General features: G+C 38.2%; 1 protein-coding gene across 15 annotated transcripts in view; it reads right to left on the bottom strand.

Moving 5' to 3' along the window:
- The window catches only part of LOC103479767 (protein tyrosine phosphatase receptor type F), a 245,748-nt gene that overhangs the window by 129,445 nt on the left and 99,252 nt on the right, over positions 1–17,051 (bottom strand). For all 15 annotated transcript variants that reach the window (XM_008434405.2, XM_008434400.2, XM_008434408.2 and 12 more), the window contains 2 exon segments: positions 14,175–14,316; positions 15,210–15,355. In XM_008434405.2, coding sequence (XP_008432627.1) covers positions 14,175–14,316; positions 15,210–15,355 — 288 coding nt within the window.

Raw genomic sequence — 17,051 nt, 5'->3', positions numbered from 1 at the left:
GGATTATTTCTCTCTGTATGGAGGCGCTGACTAAGGCAGCTTTCACTGATACCAACATCAAAGTGCTTGAATAAAATCACTCCCACAAAACCAAACCACTAGAATGAGCGAGCGGGAACAGGGATTGCTTTATGCAGCATTTATTAGAAATCTGTCAMATAAAAAAAGTTATTTTCCTCCAAGGTTTCTGTGATTTATGACAGTCATTCATGGCTATACTGTATTTTCAAATTATACAGTTACTTTGTTCTATAGAGAGGATATRAAGTGTAATAGACTTCTTTAATGACAAGCAATAAATTATTTAAAAAAAGAATAATGGTAACAATGTTTTAAGAAGTGAAACTTAAAGCTGTAACAATGTAGCTGTATGCGTGGTGGAGRTCCTCATCTCTAGGCTGGAGTAAAGTTTAGCCGTCCGAGGTTCAGTTCTTCAAAGGTTTCACTCCCATCTCTTTTAACAAAGGTTKTAACTCCTCCTTGAKAGGAGTACCACAAGGCTCCATTTTCAGTCCTCTTCTTTTCCCACWGTACCTGCTCAGGCATTACTGCATTTTTCTTTTTAGCATTGCATTTCATTTTTATGCAGACGATTCTTTGATCTATGTTCCACTGAATATCATTGGTMAATTYTTTGACTCTCAGATGAAGGACAAAACATTTTTTACTTTAAATGGGGAAAAAAAMCGAARMTGAAGCTAGCTAGACAAAAAGTCACAGAAAAACATGTYGCAAACCTACAAAGCCGGATAGAATATGTAAGCTTTTWAAACGTGCAAAATTTTACTTGGAAGGCAGCACTCACTCTCCTGTAAGTAGCAGAAAAAGTAACTTTCCTACTTCTGCTACATAAGGCAAAGGTACAAGAATACAAAATAGCCAAAGTGCTTCATGCTTTTCTCCTGACAAACAGCAAACATTCAGTTATCACCAAATAAAAGGTTTTGACCTGGCTCGGCTGATAGAGGAGAAACACTCCCTCTGACTGAGTTTGGTAAAATAAATAAATAAATAAATAAATAAATAAATAAATAAATAATACATATGTGACAGTTAGAGAAGATAAACAGATAAAGACTAAAAAGCAGATACAAGATGACAGAAAGAGAAAGTAATGAAGAGAGACAGATAAAAAAGATATATAGAGAAATTTATGTATGTGTGTGACTGCAGTAATTAAGTGCTCTACAGAGTGATTGGAGTTGTTAAAAAGAGCAATGGAAACATTATTTGTTTAAACGTTTCTCTTTGCATGACCTGCCCCTCCAAGATGACATCTTTTGAGAAAACTCTGGATCCTATCTCTAAACTCAACCGTCATGTAAATGAAAGCAGTGAAAACCTGCTTTTCCAGTTGAGTCACTCGTCATGTTTAAACTCTAGTCTTTTTAAGTGCTAACTTGAGTACGAATGTGGATCTCTCTTGAAGTAGCCAAGCTGAAATTTGTCTCTTATGACCGGTGCCAAAAGCTGCCACTTAATTTTTACCAGGTACAAACCAACAAGCATCCTTCACCTGCTGAATTTAAATTTGGTTGAAAAAGGTACTTTTACTCTCTAGCACTTTGAAACAACACAAACACTGATCATAGAGTTTTTTTCAAATAAAAGCTGGTTTAATGTTTGTTATTGTCRAGAGTGATAAAGTGGCTCTGGTCATTCAAAATTGTGATTCAGGGGCACCTGTGTGAGTGACAGTTTTCATCACCGTCTGAGCATAAATTCAATGGGAAGGCTTATATTTGTGACAAATCTGATCRTCGGATCTTTTCATTTTGATGCCTCACTCCATCTTCAGGCTTATGCTCGTTGACAGAGACGTGACAACGCAATATCCTTAGTCATACAATCTTAGTCAAACTTTCTAAGAATAAGAAAAAGCTTTCAAATCAGTCGTGATCTCAAAAACAAGTCGCCTGTCAAATCTGCCGCTGAACGATAAAAGCCTGTTGCACCTGTTTGTGTCAGATACTTAACAGAAGATGTCGATTCACTGATATCCATCTGTTTCGGACGAGTGAGTGCACAGATATTAACAGATGCACAAGTCTCGCCATATCTCAGCTTTCTGSTTAAATCCAGAGACTGTCTGGATAGGAAGAGAAATAAAGTTGTGAGTGTTAACAGAGAGCAAGGTTAGGACGGGGACAAAGCTGCAGCTACTGTTTCAGGAAATGTGACAGAAGCCAGGAACAACAAAGTTTCTCTGCACACACAATGAACCATTATTCATTAAACGACAAATGTTACAGTACAAGAAAATATTTTATTTTATTGTTATTTAATAATTGTAATTTGGAAATAAGTGTATCCTCAAAACATTTTAGACTCCTGTTTTTTGATCYTCTATGTTTCCAAATGAGATTTTATTCATTGTAGGAGGTACATTTTAGCTGTGTTACAAAGTTTAATGTGTTCTTAAATGTTCTGTATAGAAATAGAAGTTGGAAAAATATTTGGCTTAATTCTCCATTCCCTTGTTTAAATGTGGTACATTTAAACAAGGGAATGTTTAAATGTACATTTAAACATTCCCAATACCGATTTGGACCCCAATCGGTATTGGGGTCCAAATACCGATTGGACCCCAATCGGTATTTGCGAATACTTAAGACTTCTCTTAAAAAGCATATAACTTCCTATTTTACTCGTGGAAACAGCAAGTATCCCTTATATTATGCATTAATACACACAGTGAAAATCGTCTTKGAGCTACAGCAGAAGCTAGTATCTGCAGTTTATCCTCATCAAAAACCACCACTGCATCCATCCAAAGTCTTGGGTCTTTGCTGGTTATTTATAGTCTGATTTCTAATTGTTAAAAAAAAAATCAAACAGTTAAGATCTGCATAAATTTTAGTTTTAAAATATTAGGACTTGAAGCTGTATTTTGAAATAAAATACAGTATTCAGGATTTTGGGGGAAAGTAAGATCTTCCTTTTGATCAAGTTCAACTAACCTAATTACTGATAAACAGTACATAATTTAAACAGAAAGGGATTTAAACAAGTCCCCTGTCTGTGTCTTATCTAAAATGTCAGATTTAGATACATTTTTAAAATGGACCCAATTCGTAAARTCTAGAAACCAGTTCTGTTGTGTTCCTCCCTGCCCCCTTTTTCCCTCTCCATCCCTCGAGGCAAAAGACATGATCAGAACTGACGGCGCAGACATACCAGACATTGCACTTACAGCTTGCTCAAAGCACTGAGCTATTGATGGACAAGTACAGATAATAAAATGTTGCCTCAAAGCAAAAATGACTCCATCCGGATATCTTACAGATTATAAATAAAGCGGACTGGTGCCAGATAAATCTAATGGGACACACCAGTAAAAGTAAGTCAATTTCGGGAAGGTTATTTAATGATCATATTCCAATATTCTGAACTGAAACAAAGTCTTATTGGATTTTCTTTTTTCACATTTCATTCATATGCGCTTAAGCAGGATGCTGACTGCAGATTTAAGTCATTCGATGTAATAGCTATGCGCTGTTAAAATATCTGTGCAAGGATGAAGATTGAGCTTCAGACTTGCTCCAGTTTGCAGAAGCTTTTGCACCACAACCAACATGCACTCTCTCTTCATGAGTCTGATTATTTGAGCCAAGRGAAAAGAGAGAACATCGTGTTTCGTGCGGATTTATTAAAAACAGAGCGGTTCCTCTAATTGCACAGGTGAAAGTTTGATATGCTCCCAAAAACTCCAAAAAATCCACCTGTCCTATTTACAATGCCCAAGTCCTTGGAAGCTGGGATACAAGGATGCAGATTGTGTGGCCAGGAGAGCGATTCCACCCCGCCATATTGCCAGAGTCCTTGGGAGAAGCATGCATAGACAGATGCAGTTTGTATCTGTCAGGCTTGGATATGATCTACAACGCTGGGCCTGCAGCCAGCAGATGGTGGGGGAAATTAAATCTGTGACACAGACCGTCACAATGGAGTTTAAAAATACACCTGTGGATGTGTCTGTTTGAGGAAGTTTGTCCCTCAGTTGTTTTGTGCCCACAGTCGGGCTTAAATTACCTTCAGCAGGTGCTGAAAAACACGACTGATTAAGAAAACGTCTCAGAACACGAGCATATGCGGTATTATTTACCTTCTTCAGAAATATAAAGAAACAAGCATGCAACATGATTGGAAGGCCAAGAAAAGAGAAGAAGTAACGTTGGGGGAAAAGAAGTTAAACTACAAACCTTATTTTGGCCATTGTAGCTGATCTGAATAGCACCAAGGAAAGGATAGGATTAAGTTGTCAGAGAAGCGGGCTTCGGTATTAAATCATCCCCATAAAGCTTCTGCATGTATTTATCTTTCCTGGGATGAGGCGCAGTGAGATTTCCATGCTGTTTATCCAGTCAGGTTTGTTGTCCAGACTTGCCTGGGCCCTGAGATATTTATTTCTGGCATTGTGTCACAGTCATTTTCTGCCTCTGCACCAAGGGGACTATAATGCATGGCGAACAAATAAAGGTCTTTTCTTACTGGCGAGGCTGTAATTTGCTTACTGCCACCAAAGCACAGCTCCACTAAACACAGTTAGCACAGTCAAGCCGGAAACGATTCTCACCAGTGAATGCATGATTATCTGCAATCTCTGAAATCAGAGTTTTGATGCATTTCTTCCAAAGATTTAATCTCAGACCTATCCACACTCGAAATCTCAGAGATCTCAACCCATTTGTATCCATTTCTGTATCTCTAAGCACAAAAGTTCACCTTAAGTTTACAACCGAAACCAAAGAAAGAGTGGATGGATAGATGAATAACTGGATGGACAGATATATTGCAAACAGATGGGTGGATCAGTAAAAGGATGGATACACGAATTGACAGATGGTTGGATGAACCGACTAATGGATACGATGTTTAGAGACTGTAACAGGGAATAAAGTCTGTTAATATTAGGGCTACAATGAATTATTTCAGTCATTGATTATTCTATTGATTATTTTTGACAAATGGATAAAGAAATTGGTACATTTTGCAATTTTTTAAAGATTTTTTACCCAATATCAGAAACATCAAAAGTTGCAAATAATTACTTTTCATAAAAAGAAAAACATTGTGTAGCATTCCTTTATTGAACGCTTAACTGTTTGTAGCAAGAGATGCATCTGCAGCTAAAAAAACACTTCTAATAATCTGACTATTTTTTGGATTAATTGATATTCAGGCAAAAGTACTACATTTGAGATTTTCTTTATGGAATTTGAACCAGTTGAAGCTAAAAATGAAACTTGAGGAGTTCTGGTTAGAACAAATATGAAGATATTTGTACAGTTTTCACTTGACAACTGCTCTGACTGTCCTGTTCTTTCCAAAAATTGTCATGTTTAGACTCTGTACACTAGTTAACGATGAATCGGTTACTAAATTTGTTGACTATTATTTCAAAAATCGATTAATCACAGTTAATTCAATCAACAAAAGGCAACAGCACTTAAATGAAAACAGCAGTTCTGTTTGGGTTGATTGTTGATCAAAGATCTTGAAGGATAATGTGTTGCTTTTAAAAAAGAAAACAGAGAATGAATTGACATCCTCCTTCCTCTTACAAGCAAATATTGTAAGAGGAAGGAGAAACAAGCAATCGCTCTGTTGAGCCAAAGACAACATAGCGATTGACATCATTATGAACCTTTTTGTACTAAACCAGGAATAGGCTGTGCCAAACAACGTTTAGAAATTCAGAACTTTACAACCACACCTTATTTACCACAGCTTATTTTATACTTTATGTTTTTAGAAACAGAGTCCTCTATATAGAATAAGGTAAAAAAAATAAAAAAGTTGGAGGGAGAGCTTATAATATCTAGTCTTAATCTAAAGGAGACATTTTCTCATTCACGCCTTGACAGTGGAGGATCCTGGTAATGAAAGGCCTTTTGATCTGCTGCTATTAGATAAGATTTCTCCTATCTAGAGATAGGTCCGCTGTCACCCAAGGGTCGAGGGAATGTTTTCCATTATATAGCTACAACAAAGCCTGAAAAGTCACAGAGAAGGCCAAAATTATTTCCCATATTCAGAAAAACTTCTAAGTAATAGAGAGCTCAGCTCTACAACTTTGACTTTTTTAAAATTTATTTTAGCTTTTAATGGAGTGAGAATAAAAAAACCCAGAGAAACTTACTGAAGTGACAGAAAGATATGAATATTTTATCTGCAGGGATCTGGTATTTGATAAATACAAATAAGTACAAGGATATCTGCTGTAGTTAACGTGTCTAACATTCAACACTCCCTTGCCTTCTTGGTTTGGAAATCCAGAATATATGAAAACCAAACTTGATTAACTTGACTTAATTCTCACCATCTATTCTCAGGACTGACTACGTTCAGACCTGTAGAGTCAAGAAATCAGTTCAATAGAACCTGTCTGACAGCATGAAAGAACAGCAAGACTTGCTCTACTCTGTATAACCATGAATTTGACTCCAAAACGGCAAGTGCTGCAGAATAAATGCTAACTAAAAAGTTAGTTATACTAACCCATAAAGCACTAATCAAGCATTAGTTCCACTAAGGCTAAATCACTACACCAGCACTGTTTTTAGCAGAAGCTAATGTTAAAGCGTTAACTTCAATTCAAATTATATCTGCTCTTGAAAGACTCCAACCTTCGAGGACCAATATGATTCTGACTTAACTTACATGTTCTGTAATGCTCTCAGCTATTGTATTTAAGTTTATATCCTTCAGGAGAGGAAATTGAACTGCTGTGTCTTCACAAACTTCAAAATAAGAACATGAATGAATGTCTAACTGGTTGAAGATCAACAGTTGATAACCAAAACTTCAATACAGATGTTGAACTTTATTCAGCTTAAAGTTTACATAACAGCCATGTAAAATAGTGCTTTAGAAAGTACATATTTATAATTTAAGGGGACTTGGGTGCGCTAAATGTTTTCAAAGATAACAAAAGGCGTTAAACAAAAAGTTAGCTGTGCTATTAGCTCATTAGCTCTTGATTAGCACTGTTCATTAGTTTATAGTCTTATACAAACCATTTTTCTTCTCACAGTTAAATATTTTTGTTGAATCTTCAGTACATGCTTATTTAGAAAACATACACATTTCTAAAGGTGCACTCCACTGATGTAGGATTTATATTTCCTCCAGGTTGCTGATAAAAGCCAACTAAACCCACGTACTTTGCTTACATCATCCAGATGAATTTTTACTTAGTGGTTTTGGAGTAAACTTGCCTTTGAAGCTGAGCCACATCAGTTTTATTATCAGCTTTACTGATGTGTGACACGCTTTTGACACCTACCTAAGTCATTTCTAGATCTGACTCATTGCATTTTACATTTTACATGCTCATCAAATGTTAACGCCGTTCAAAGTGTGAAATATGGCCGTGACACGGCGCGGTGGCGGTGCACTGCATCGAAGACTGATGTTGTGAGCCGAGATGTCTTTTCTGCACCGCAGTGGTTTACTTCATACATCACAGAGACAAGCACCATTTACCTGGACATTTACTGAGGCAGTTCAATTCAAGGGGGGGTAGCTCAAGGTCAGAACATTGGCATCGTTACCCAGGTAATGAGTCATTGTCCCCCACCCTCCACCACCACCCGGTCATCGCTCTACATGGGGCTGCCGCAATGGCAGAAATGCGCCACCACACTGTCCACCGCCACCAACATGGGACAGATACAAAGAGATCAACGTTCAGAGACAAGAGAGCAGAATCAAAAGAGCGGATGAGGGAGAAGGGCAGAGAGATTTCTTAATCGCATAAAAATGTCTGAAATACAGAACTGATTCAATGAAGTATCCTTATAGGTTGATAGAAATAATGACAAAGAAGCAAAAAAGACCTTGTCTGTTTGCGTGTGAAGAACGAGGAACGGCTGAGCGGTCTTTAGGGCCCGTATGCAAGTCCCAGTGGTGTGACCTCTCGAGAGGGGGCGTGAGAAAGGCGACGAACAAAGAGTGAGGCTGTTACAGCGTGACAGAATTACAGAATGACTCAGGGCTTGTGTTCACAAAATTGCTAAAGCTCAACTTGACTGGTGTGAAAATGAGGCTTTGGAGCGCCCCGTCAGGTGAGCGGCCATCAAAATGGCAGCGGACTCGTTCGTCTCGGTGGAAAAAAACGGAAATTCAGCTAAACTCACTCGCTCCAGAAACTGGTTTGCATTATAATGAAGTTACATTATACTGAGAAAATACATTCAAAGAAATATTTTTTTTTTCAAATCAACTGTGAAAAATTGCTCCTTTAAGAAAGTTTGAACAAAACACCTAGAAGTTTTTTCTTTTCTTTTTATTTTTTTAAAAGTATGAGCTTGCTTCTCTATAAAAGATCATTAGGACAGATCCAGATTGGCCACAACTAGCACCAGCCAAAAAAAACAAACAAACCAAAGTTTTAACTCCTTTGGACATAAATATGAAACTATATGAAATGCTCACATTTATTGAAGAATCAATTTGATGAGCCCTTGTTGTCTTGTCTTTCTGGTTTGTGTTTTTGTGCTTTTAAAGACTTTTATTTGGAATGGGTGAATGTTGTTTTTCTCTGTATATTTATACTTGCATACAGAAGTTAATATGCTGAGATGTATAATTGATATGTAGWCTGTTCCAGTGAAGGTCACACTCTTTTAAGCTTACTGCACCACAATATATATGTTCATGCYTATTTGTAGAGGAGGTTAAAGGTTGTAGGTTAAAGGGCAAATAAYACAAATGTATCTCTGACAGTTCCTGCATCAAGTTAAGTTAGGTTTTATTTAAGATGTTGATTCAATGGTTTTAAGCGTTCATGTAAATTTGTGACACTGGATTTTATTTTTAGTTTTTTGTAAACTTTCATCTATGAGYCCAAGAGTGTCTTTAACTAACAAAAAAATACATATTTTGAGAAAAAATAAATCAATATTGATAACAATTGGATGTTAAAATATAAAAATCTAAATATATTTGTTGATTTTATAAAAATCAAAGGAAAAATAAATTAAAAAATCTACAAAAATGAACTTTAAAAAAAATTACAAAAATATTCAAATTTAAAGATATTAATATTCAGAGAGATATTTAAAATCACAAACCTCTTGGTGAAAATAATCAGAGTCATTTCAGTTTTTAATCAAAATAAATAAATAAAATGAAAACAAAAGCTACAAAATTTGACACTCAAAATAAATCCATTAAAAAAATCTAATAAAATGTTCAAATGCTCTTTTAAATCAATACCGACAGCAATTAAAACAAGAAACAAAAATATAAATTAATTGTGTTCCATGTTTAAAAATCTTAATCTAAAATGAATAMATCTAAAGTATTTCTCTTGGCAACACTGACCCACAAAATCAGAAAAAGAAACTAAGCACTATCCAAAGATATGTACTTTTGAACCCTGAACATTTTTACAAAGTAAATCTGCACCAGTGTGACTGTCATAATCCAYATTTTRCAGGATTGGCAGAAGAAAATAAAGAGCCAGTATATGAAATAATCATAATTAATGCTCGACCTTACTCTGCTCTGCTAAAACCTATAATCCAAATCGACTTAGCGCTGTAATGACTTCACCGCTCTCGTTGAATCTCTGGTTGACGGGGTTGCCCTGTGTGCAAGGAAAACCTCCTGTGTTTGCAAAATCACATGTACTTACATCCACATGAGGAGAATCTTAAAGAAAGCCAGACATTTCTGCTTAAAAAGTCATTTCATTCCCCCCCAACTTTGACCGAGATGTGACGTGATTTTCAGCTGCGCTCGGCTTCCTTTCCCTTCATGCATTCATTTTTGAATAACTGTATGMATTTTTAAAGGATCTGAATCAATCCTGTTGGTCAACATGTTCTATCATCTGGTCCATTGGAGTGAAAAAGCCACCTCTGACATGCGACACAAGCTTCTCAGAGCTTCAAGCCAACGCAGGTCCATTAAAGAGCAGCATCATTAGTCTCCATCAGTTCGGTGCTGCCCCGGTGTTTTCCTGCATTGGGCTGGCGGTACGAACTTGATGTATGACCGAGCTACAAACAATGGTCTAAAAATAGAGCCTGGCTGACGTCTTTGCTCCGTAAGACAGCGCACGTTGGTACGAAATGGCTGTGGATATAATATGCATGSCTGTGTGTGTTTGTTAAGTTCATGCGTGAACATAAACTCAGCTCATCCTCTGGGTTTTCACACAGTAGATTCATGAAGTTGCTTTGATTGAACACAATGTTTGTTGTGTTTCGTCCCCAGCCTCTGCGTGTATTAAGAGGAAAGAAAAGATAAATGATGCTGACAGTAAAGGAGCAACACTTTACACTGTTTATCCTTTCACCACATTTATAATCCAACTGAGTCGCATGTTATCAGAGTTAAGAACTTGCATTAAAAATAAACTGGAAACAGATGTTTAAACTCAAGAGATTTGCAAAGCTGGAGGTGGTGGATGGCTTTTGAGAAGATGTTGGTCATTTTGACACTTTGGTCCCTTCAGATCCGGCTTTCCCACAAGTTTCACAACAGTCGTTTATTCATCTTTCCATGCCAGTGGGACACTTTGAGTCTTTYYTGACATCTCCAAARTGATATTCTATAATCCACTCATATTTTACTGTAAGGATAGAGTYGAAAATAAACTCAATAAGGAAGACATTAGTCAAAATGAAAGCAAAGTAAATGGGAATATAAAGCTTTAAACTAAACTACATGTAGGGTATTAGGGTTTTTCTGACTATTTTTCTTCATAGTTTATAATATTTTGTAATTACTAAAACAAACTGAMATTAAGTGTCAGACACAAAATAATACATTTACAGATACACAATAGAAGTAGGAATGTATGAAATTCTTGTAACCTTATAATTATTTCTAGCACTATATGTTTATTGTAAGTGTCACAAATGAAAACGGACAAAAATGTACATAATAAAAGTATTTAAATGACTTCTTASTGAGATTCATGTTTCAGAGAATCAGAGTCCCAGATTGAATCTGGAAGGAAGTTAAAGATTAGGGTGATGGCAAGGAGGCCCGACCTGAAGRCATGCAGAAAACAGGATTACACAGGATTGATCCCTCTTATGCCAATAACCATGTTCCATTGATTTAGAAAGATATACATATTCCACAACATGCAATTTGTAAAATAAGATGTAAACAAAGCCTTTTCCCCCAAAATGTACRCTTCCTTTACACCTTTTAGTATATTTTAAATGGTATGTCTTGTTTCCTATCAGAAGCAAACTTTAAATCTMWATCTTAGACTAATAACTGTAAATATTAATAGTGATTTTGCACCATCCACTCTTTGAAGATATTTGGATGACATGAGTTACAAYAACATTTATAATCYACATTTGAGATAAATTAAGTTTCTGAATTGTGATATTTTCACTGAAGATCAACAAACGGTGAGAATTTCACGCAGGGCCATTTATTTACCAGAAAGTTGTTCTTGTTTGGATCAAACTAAGTCCAGTTCCAGGTTTGCAGGTGAGTAGATGTCTGAGGTCCACATCAGCCAATCATCACAACTGCAGAGGGTTTGAGGCGCGGCTTGAACGCCACATGATCTCACCGGTTCAGATAACAAGCGTGAAACCTCAGAAGCACTCAATAACATCACAGCTACATGCCTTTACATACYGTCATTTGATCACTCCTAAGCGCTCACGCACACACACATTCAGTGTAAACAAACAAGCTCGAGATGTCCTACTGTGGACCAGATTCACACACAGATGTGTTTGTGAGTGCACCTTCTCCTCCACAGCGCTGACAAAGACATCATCTTCACCAGTTTGCTCTGGCTGTCTGCCACTTTGCTCTGGGCAGAAGAAACYTGCCTCAGTTTGTAAGCTGAGAACAGCTGTCCACAGGTTTTATGAGGCTTCACTGTTTTGGTATGTGCGACCAAAACAAAGAGCTGAACGAGCCTCAGGTGTTGAGAAAGAGAAGACCCACAACATCTAGCAACATCTTTGTTTGGTTTTGAATATAACCATGAGCACGAAACTGAATGCAGCCTGCAGTAGACATTCACACAGCAGCTTGCAAAAATGCAACTTTTTCACCCGGGCCGCAATGATTAATGAGATTAGTCGATTGCGAAAATAATTGTCAACTAATTTAGTAATTGATTAATAGTTACCGGGAGTATACAGACTCAGAACACACTCAGAGCAAAAATATCTCCCATTTTAAAAAAAGGAAAAATGTAAATGTGTTCCACACAAAGCTCCTCAAGTAAAAATAACTTTAAATTCACCCAGTTCAAATTCTGTGTGGAAAAAAAAAATATTAAGCACGTTCTGCTGTCCACTAATCAGTTAATCCAAAAAAATAAACCGATCAGCTCTACACTGTATTGATAAATCACGATAGTTGATGGTGATGCTGTTTGTTCGCTTCAGAGACTTCCTTTGCAACAAATGATCTAGCATACACTGGAGGATTGCTCAGTTGTTGCATGTAAGCAATGAAATGTTTCTTGAATTATATACACTTGAATTATTTGTTTATATGCATTTTTTATGAATTTTTAAAATGGTGTAAAAAAAAAAGTCTTAAATAAAAAAGTCTGCAGCATTTGCCTGATATTTTTATACAATGTTCATAATAATCAATAACTAAAATAATCACTAGTTGCAGCGCTATGTTTCAAATTTGTTCACATCACAACTACCGATTTTGTTGGGATTTTTGGATAATTATAAAATGGAAGAAAAATTATTCTATCTAAAAAAAAAAAAATAGACCAATAGACCAATTCTTGCTGTGTAGCAAAATAAACAGAATTTGTTGTTTTAGTGTCGGGTTGCATGGGGAAGCAGTTGGAGGTTCTGTTGCCATGAAGCAAGAAGGTCCTGGGTTGGAATCCCAGCCTGGGGTCTTTCTGCATGTTTTCTGTGTGGGTGTAGCTTCTTCCTGGGTGCTCCAGGTTCCTCCCAGAGTCTAAAAACGTGACTGCTAGGTTAATTGGCGTCTCTAAATTGCATTTGCGTGTGAGTGTGTGTCTCTGTGTTGACCTATGATGGGCTGGCGATCTGTCCAGGGTGAACCACCACTATACGCTTTATAGTGACTTTTTAAAGAAATGTAAAATGTATGCATCTCACACACATAAGCAGGCCCTGAGAGTAAAAAACATTCAGGATGTTTCTGTTTGGTATGTAAGTGCATGATCAGGGAGAGAAGCCAACATGAGAGCAGTGCTGCTGATAAGAACAGTTTCCCCGCTGCCGACTATTAATCTTGACAGTCCGYGTTCCTCTAACAGAGGCAAACCAACCTCGGTGTCCTACTTGGCCCTCAAACACTAAAACTGTGATTAATCTCATCACATTCACAAGAGCTTCAGGTCACGTCAAGCCCTGTTTGCCTTAGCAGCCAAAAACATTCTTTATGATGCTGTAAACAGGGAAGGGGGTAAATGAAAAATAAATAAAAAAAACTTTCTTTGCCGTGAAGAAAAGTTCCTTTAAGGAGGATTACGCAAGCTGAGATGATATCATCAAACCGGCATGGACAGCGCAAAAAAAAAAAAAAGGGAAGTGTGGGTGTAAGAAAGATGAAATTAAAGCAGAGAATGCAAACTCTGTTTGAATGAGAGACGATCTGATTTTAACATTACTGTAACAAAAATGGACATTAAAAATCCGCCCTCTGCACAGCTCTGTAGATTTCTGCTTCCAAACTACTCSATTCCTAMTCAAATCACTTTAATAATGTACAGATTAGAGAAAAAGTATTAAAATGCAGATATTATAGAGGAAATTAGTGATCTAAAAAGATAAACAAAGTGAAAAATCTCAATAATTCAGTTGCTTATATTCCCTTAAAGCTATTTAGAAAAAGCAATTCTTTAAAATACAACTAACTACCTCCTAGGTTATATACCGAATTTGCTGAAGAACAAGTTTTATTTGTGCTTCCCTTGCAGTTCCTTTCACCTTCTGGACTTTAGATTAAGACCTATCTGCCCCTCCATTGCACTGCCAATACCAGAAATCCACAGCTTTAGCAAATGCTTATGTTTGAATTATTGAGAAAAACACTGCTATTTGCTTTTGGATGTATGGTAGAATAAAATCTTCCACAACTATGCTGAGTTGCGGATGAGGGGATGAAGGGAGGGAAGAGTTTAATGCAAAAAAGAGAGAGGAAGCGAAAAACCAAGAGAGGAAAAAGCCTCGTCTTACCTTCCAGCACTGTGAGCTTGGCATTGGCGTTGATCTCGCCAACAGTGTTACTGGCGGTGCACTCGTAAATGGCTTCGTCTCTGTGGGTGCGCAGCGGCTGGATCCGCAGCACGGAGCTCGCGCCGTCATCGAATTCAATCACCTGCGGGTGGAAAAAGCACAAGGAGAGAAATGTTGGCCTTATTTTGCAAACATTTATTGCATATATAACCAGTTTGGGRGAGATTGCTGTTTGATCTTTCCACAAACTCTTTCATGTGCTCTCACACGCTGCCCCTCCTGCTAACGTTTGAAAGTTTTCAGCAGGTGCGATCCGAAAACAGTGAGAACTCCCACCTAGGATGTTCCCCTTGTGTTCATAGGTGCTTAAAAGAAGGAGGGGAATACTTCAAGGGAGTGCATGACCAGATTGGGTGAAGGTCAGGAAGAGAAGGAGAGGATGGAGGAGCAAAAAGGCAGGAGAGGATGAAGGGCGACTGAGAAAAAAAAAAATCAAGAAGGAGCCAGATTAAAGGGAAGTGAAGTTTTTAGGGTTTCACTTGGAGAAAAAGAGAGTTGGTTTGACTCCCCAAAATTGGGTGGGGTACACCTGCCTTGCAAAAGTATTCCCACTGCTTTCACATTAAGTCCTAGTTTTCAGAATCRGTTTCTGCTGTAATTCTGCTAGGGCTCGTCTCTGTAAGCTTTGCACATCTAAAGATGGAAATATTTCCTCATTCTTCTTTGCAAAACTGATCAAGCTCAGTGAGACTGGATACAGAGAATCCCCAGACATAAATGTTTAATTATTTGGGTCTTGACTTTGACTAGGCCTATCAAACACATCAGTAACTATGCCGTTTTTCTGATGGAAGGTGAAAATCCTCTCCAGGTTTAAGGTTAAAAATTGACCAGACTAAAATCTCATTATCTAATAATGATTTTGTGCAAAAACTGTAATGAAAACCTTTCATAGATCAATCCAAACTTGTACAAGGAAGCATAACAGGTCACAGCTTGCAGCTGTTTTTGTATTTGCATTCCTCTATTACCCACCTCAAAGCGCTGGGAGCTGACTTTCTTGCCCTTCTTCATCCAGGAGATCCTCGGCCTCGGCTCTCCTGTGGACTGGCACACAAACGATGCAACCCCGCCCGAGATGCCAGTCTGGTCCTCAGGGGTTTTGATAAAACTCGGCTTGCCTGGGAAGGAAAGCAGAACAGAAGGGGGGAAAGGTGAGAGTAGTGTTTTTTTTTCTCCCACCTGCATTTTAAAACGTGGCAAAACCTCAGATATCACTTTCCCCTCACAATAGCAGGCATGAGACAACTCACACGGGCATTGTTGCTGTGAACACCTGCAGCTCAGTCATGGGGAAAAAAAAAAAAGTCCTGCCTTTTGTGTCTGCCTGTCACTGCATCATGTTGAATTTCTAACATTTATGTGTTTTTCTTTCCTCTTTTAGGATGATACACCTAAACCAGCTGCCATCCCCCACAATCCAAACACTGCAAACTACTGTGTTCAGACTCTGTTCATCCTTCAGACTTCACAGATTATATGTGTTTACAACAACACTGTGCCCTGCCATGGTGAGCTCCTCCAACTATTTTCCTCCCACTGCCTTCAGGGGTTTTTACTGGGCACCACACCCAGAATCATTGTGTCCAAAACAATGAGGACTGCATTTCATTGACAGGCTGTCAAAACTGACATGACGCTACAATGAGCACACCTTGAGCTCTGTGATACAGCCTCCCCGTGCAGACATGCATAATCCCGGCTTCGAGAACGTGAGCCATTGTCCTCATTAAGGCCTCCGTCAGCTCATGTTTCATCTGTGGAGTCGTTAAAGAGGCAGGTGGGGGCAGGGGGATCACCTGAACCGCAGACGGAGGCATGCACAATGGAGGTAAATCATTACGCCGTGAATAAATAGGAGCTGCTGGCGTTCCCTCAGTGAGATTGTGGGAAAAATATGGGAAAGRRGCGGGTCAATATCCAGTTAGCATAACTCTGCACCGCATTCGGGCCTGGAGAGAGCCTGCAGTGATCGGCTTCTCCAGGTCCACCTATMAGGTCACCGGTCTCTATCTTTGCATTGTTGAACAAGAAGAAGAAGAAATGTTGCAAGCTGTCGTTGCTTGGGATCACTTTCCCACCTCGAGGGATGACACGCCGATGATGTAAAGGAAATAGATACTCCAGGTCTGCAGGGACTGAAGTGCGAGAGAATGCGTAACATCTTCARGTCAYTCTGGAWGGTTTGATGCACCTCTAAATACAGCTGGTCAGACATGGGGGGCATCATTAGGTGAAACACCAGCCAGGAAATCTGCAAGTTTCAAGTATTTCCTGTTCAGCTGAAGGAAATGTACCTGTGTTCTTGAACKATGCAAATGTCGTCAAATTAAACTGACTCTTTATGTGYTTATATATGTTGATGGTGAATTGACCAAACAATTAATTATCCCTGAAAGAATTTTATATAACAAACTTAAGGWACACATTTATTTTACTCTAGTCTGTCATCAGTTGATCCACCCATCCGTCCATCATTCATCTGATCCACTCATCCATCCATTTATCCATCCTTTAATCCATCCATCAATCTACCWGTCAATCATCCTGTTAAATTTTATTTTTTATGCCCTCTGTATCTCTTAGGATTAACGTTTATGGTATCATAGCCCAGCAGTAAATCCTTTTCTATTGCTGCAGAGTGACTTACTGACAAACATGCAGGTAGCAGCGGGTGAGCTATGTTTAAGATTACAACTCGATAAGCATTAAGGACGTATGTCTGAGCATGCATCGCTGCGCACATGGCTGCTGARCTGGAATCCCAAAGAAGCGATTATCACCAATCTGACTTCCAAGAGCCGCTGCCGACATCTG

Source organism: Poecilia reticulata, linkage group LG17 (assembly GCF_000633615.1).
Source record: "Poecilia reticulata strain Guanapo linkage group LG17, Guppy_female_1.0+MT, whole genome shotgun sequence".
Taxonomy (NCBI): domain Eukaryota; kingdom Metazoa; phylum Chordata; class Actinopteri; order Cyprinodontiformes; family Poeciliidae; genus Poecilia; species Poecilia reticulata.
This window is presented reverse-complemented; position numbering and strand designations above follow the sequence as displayed.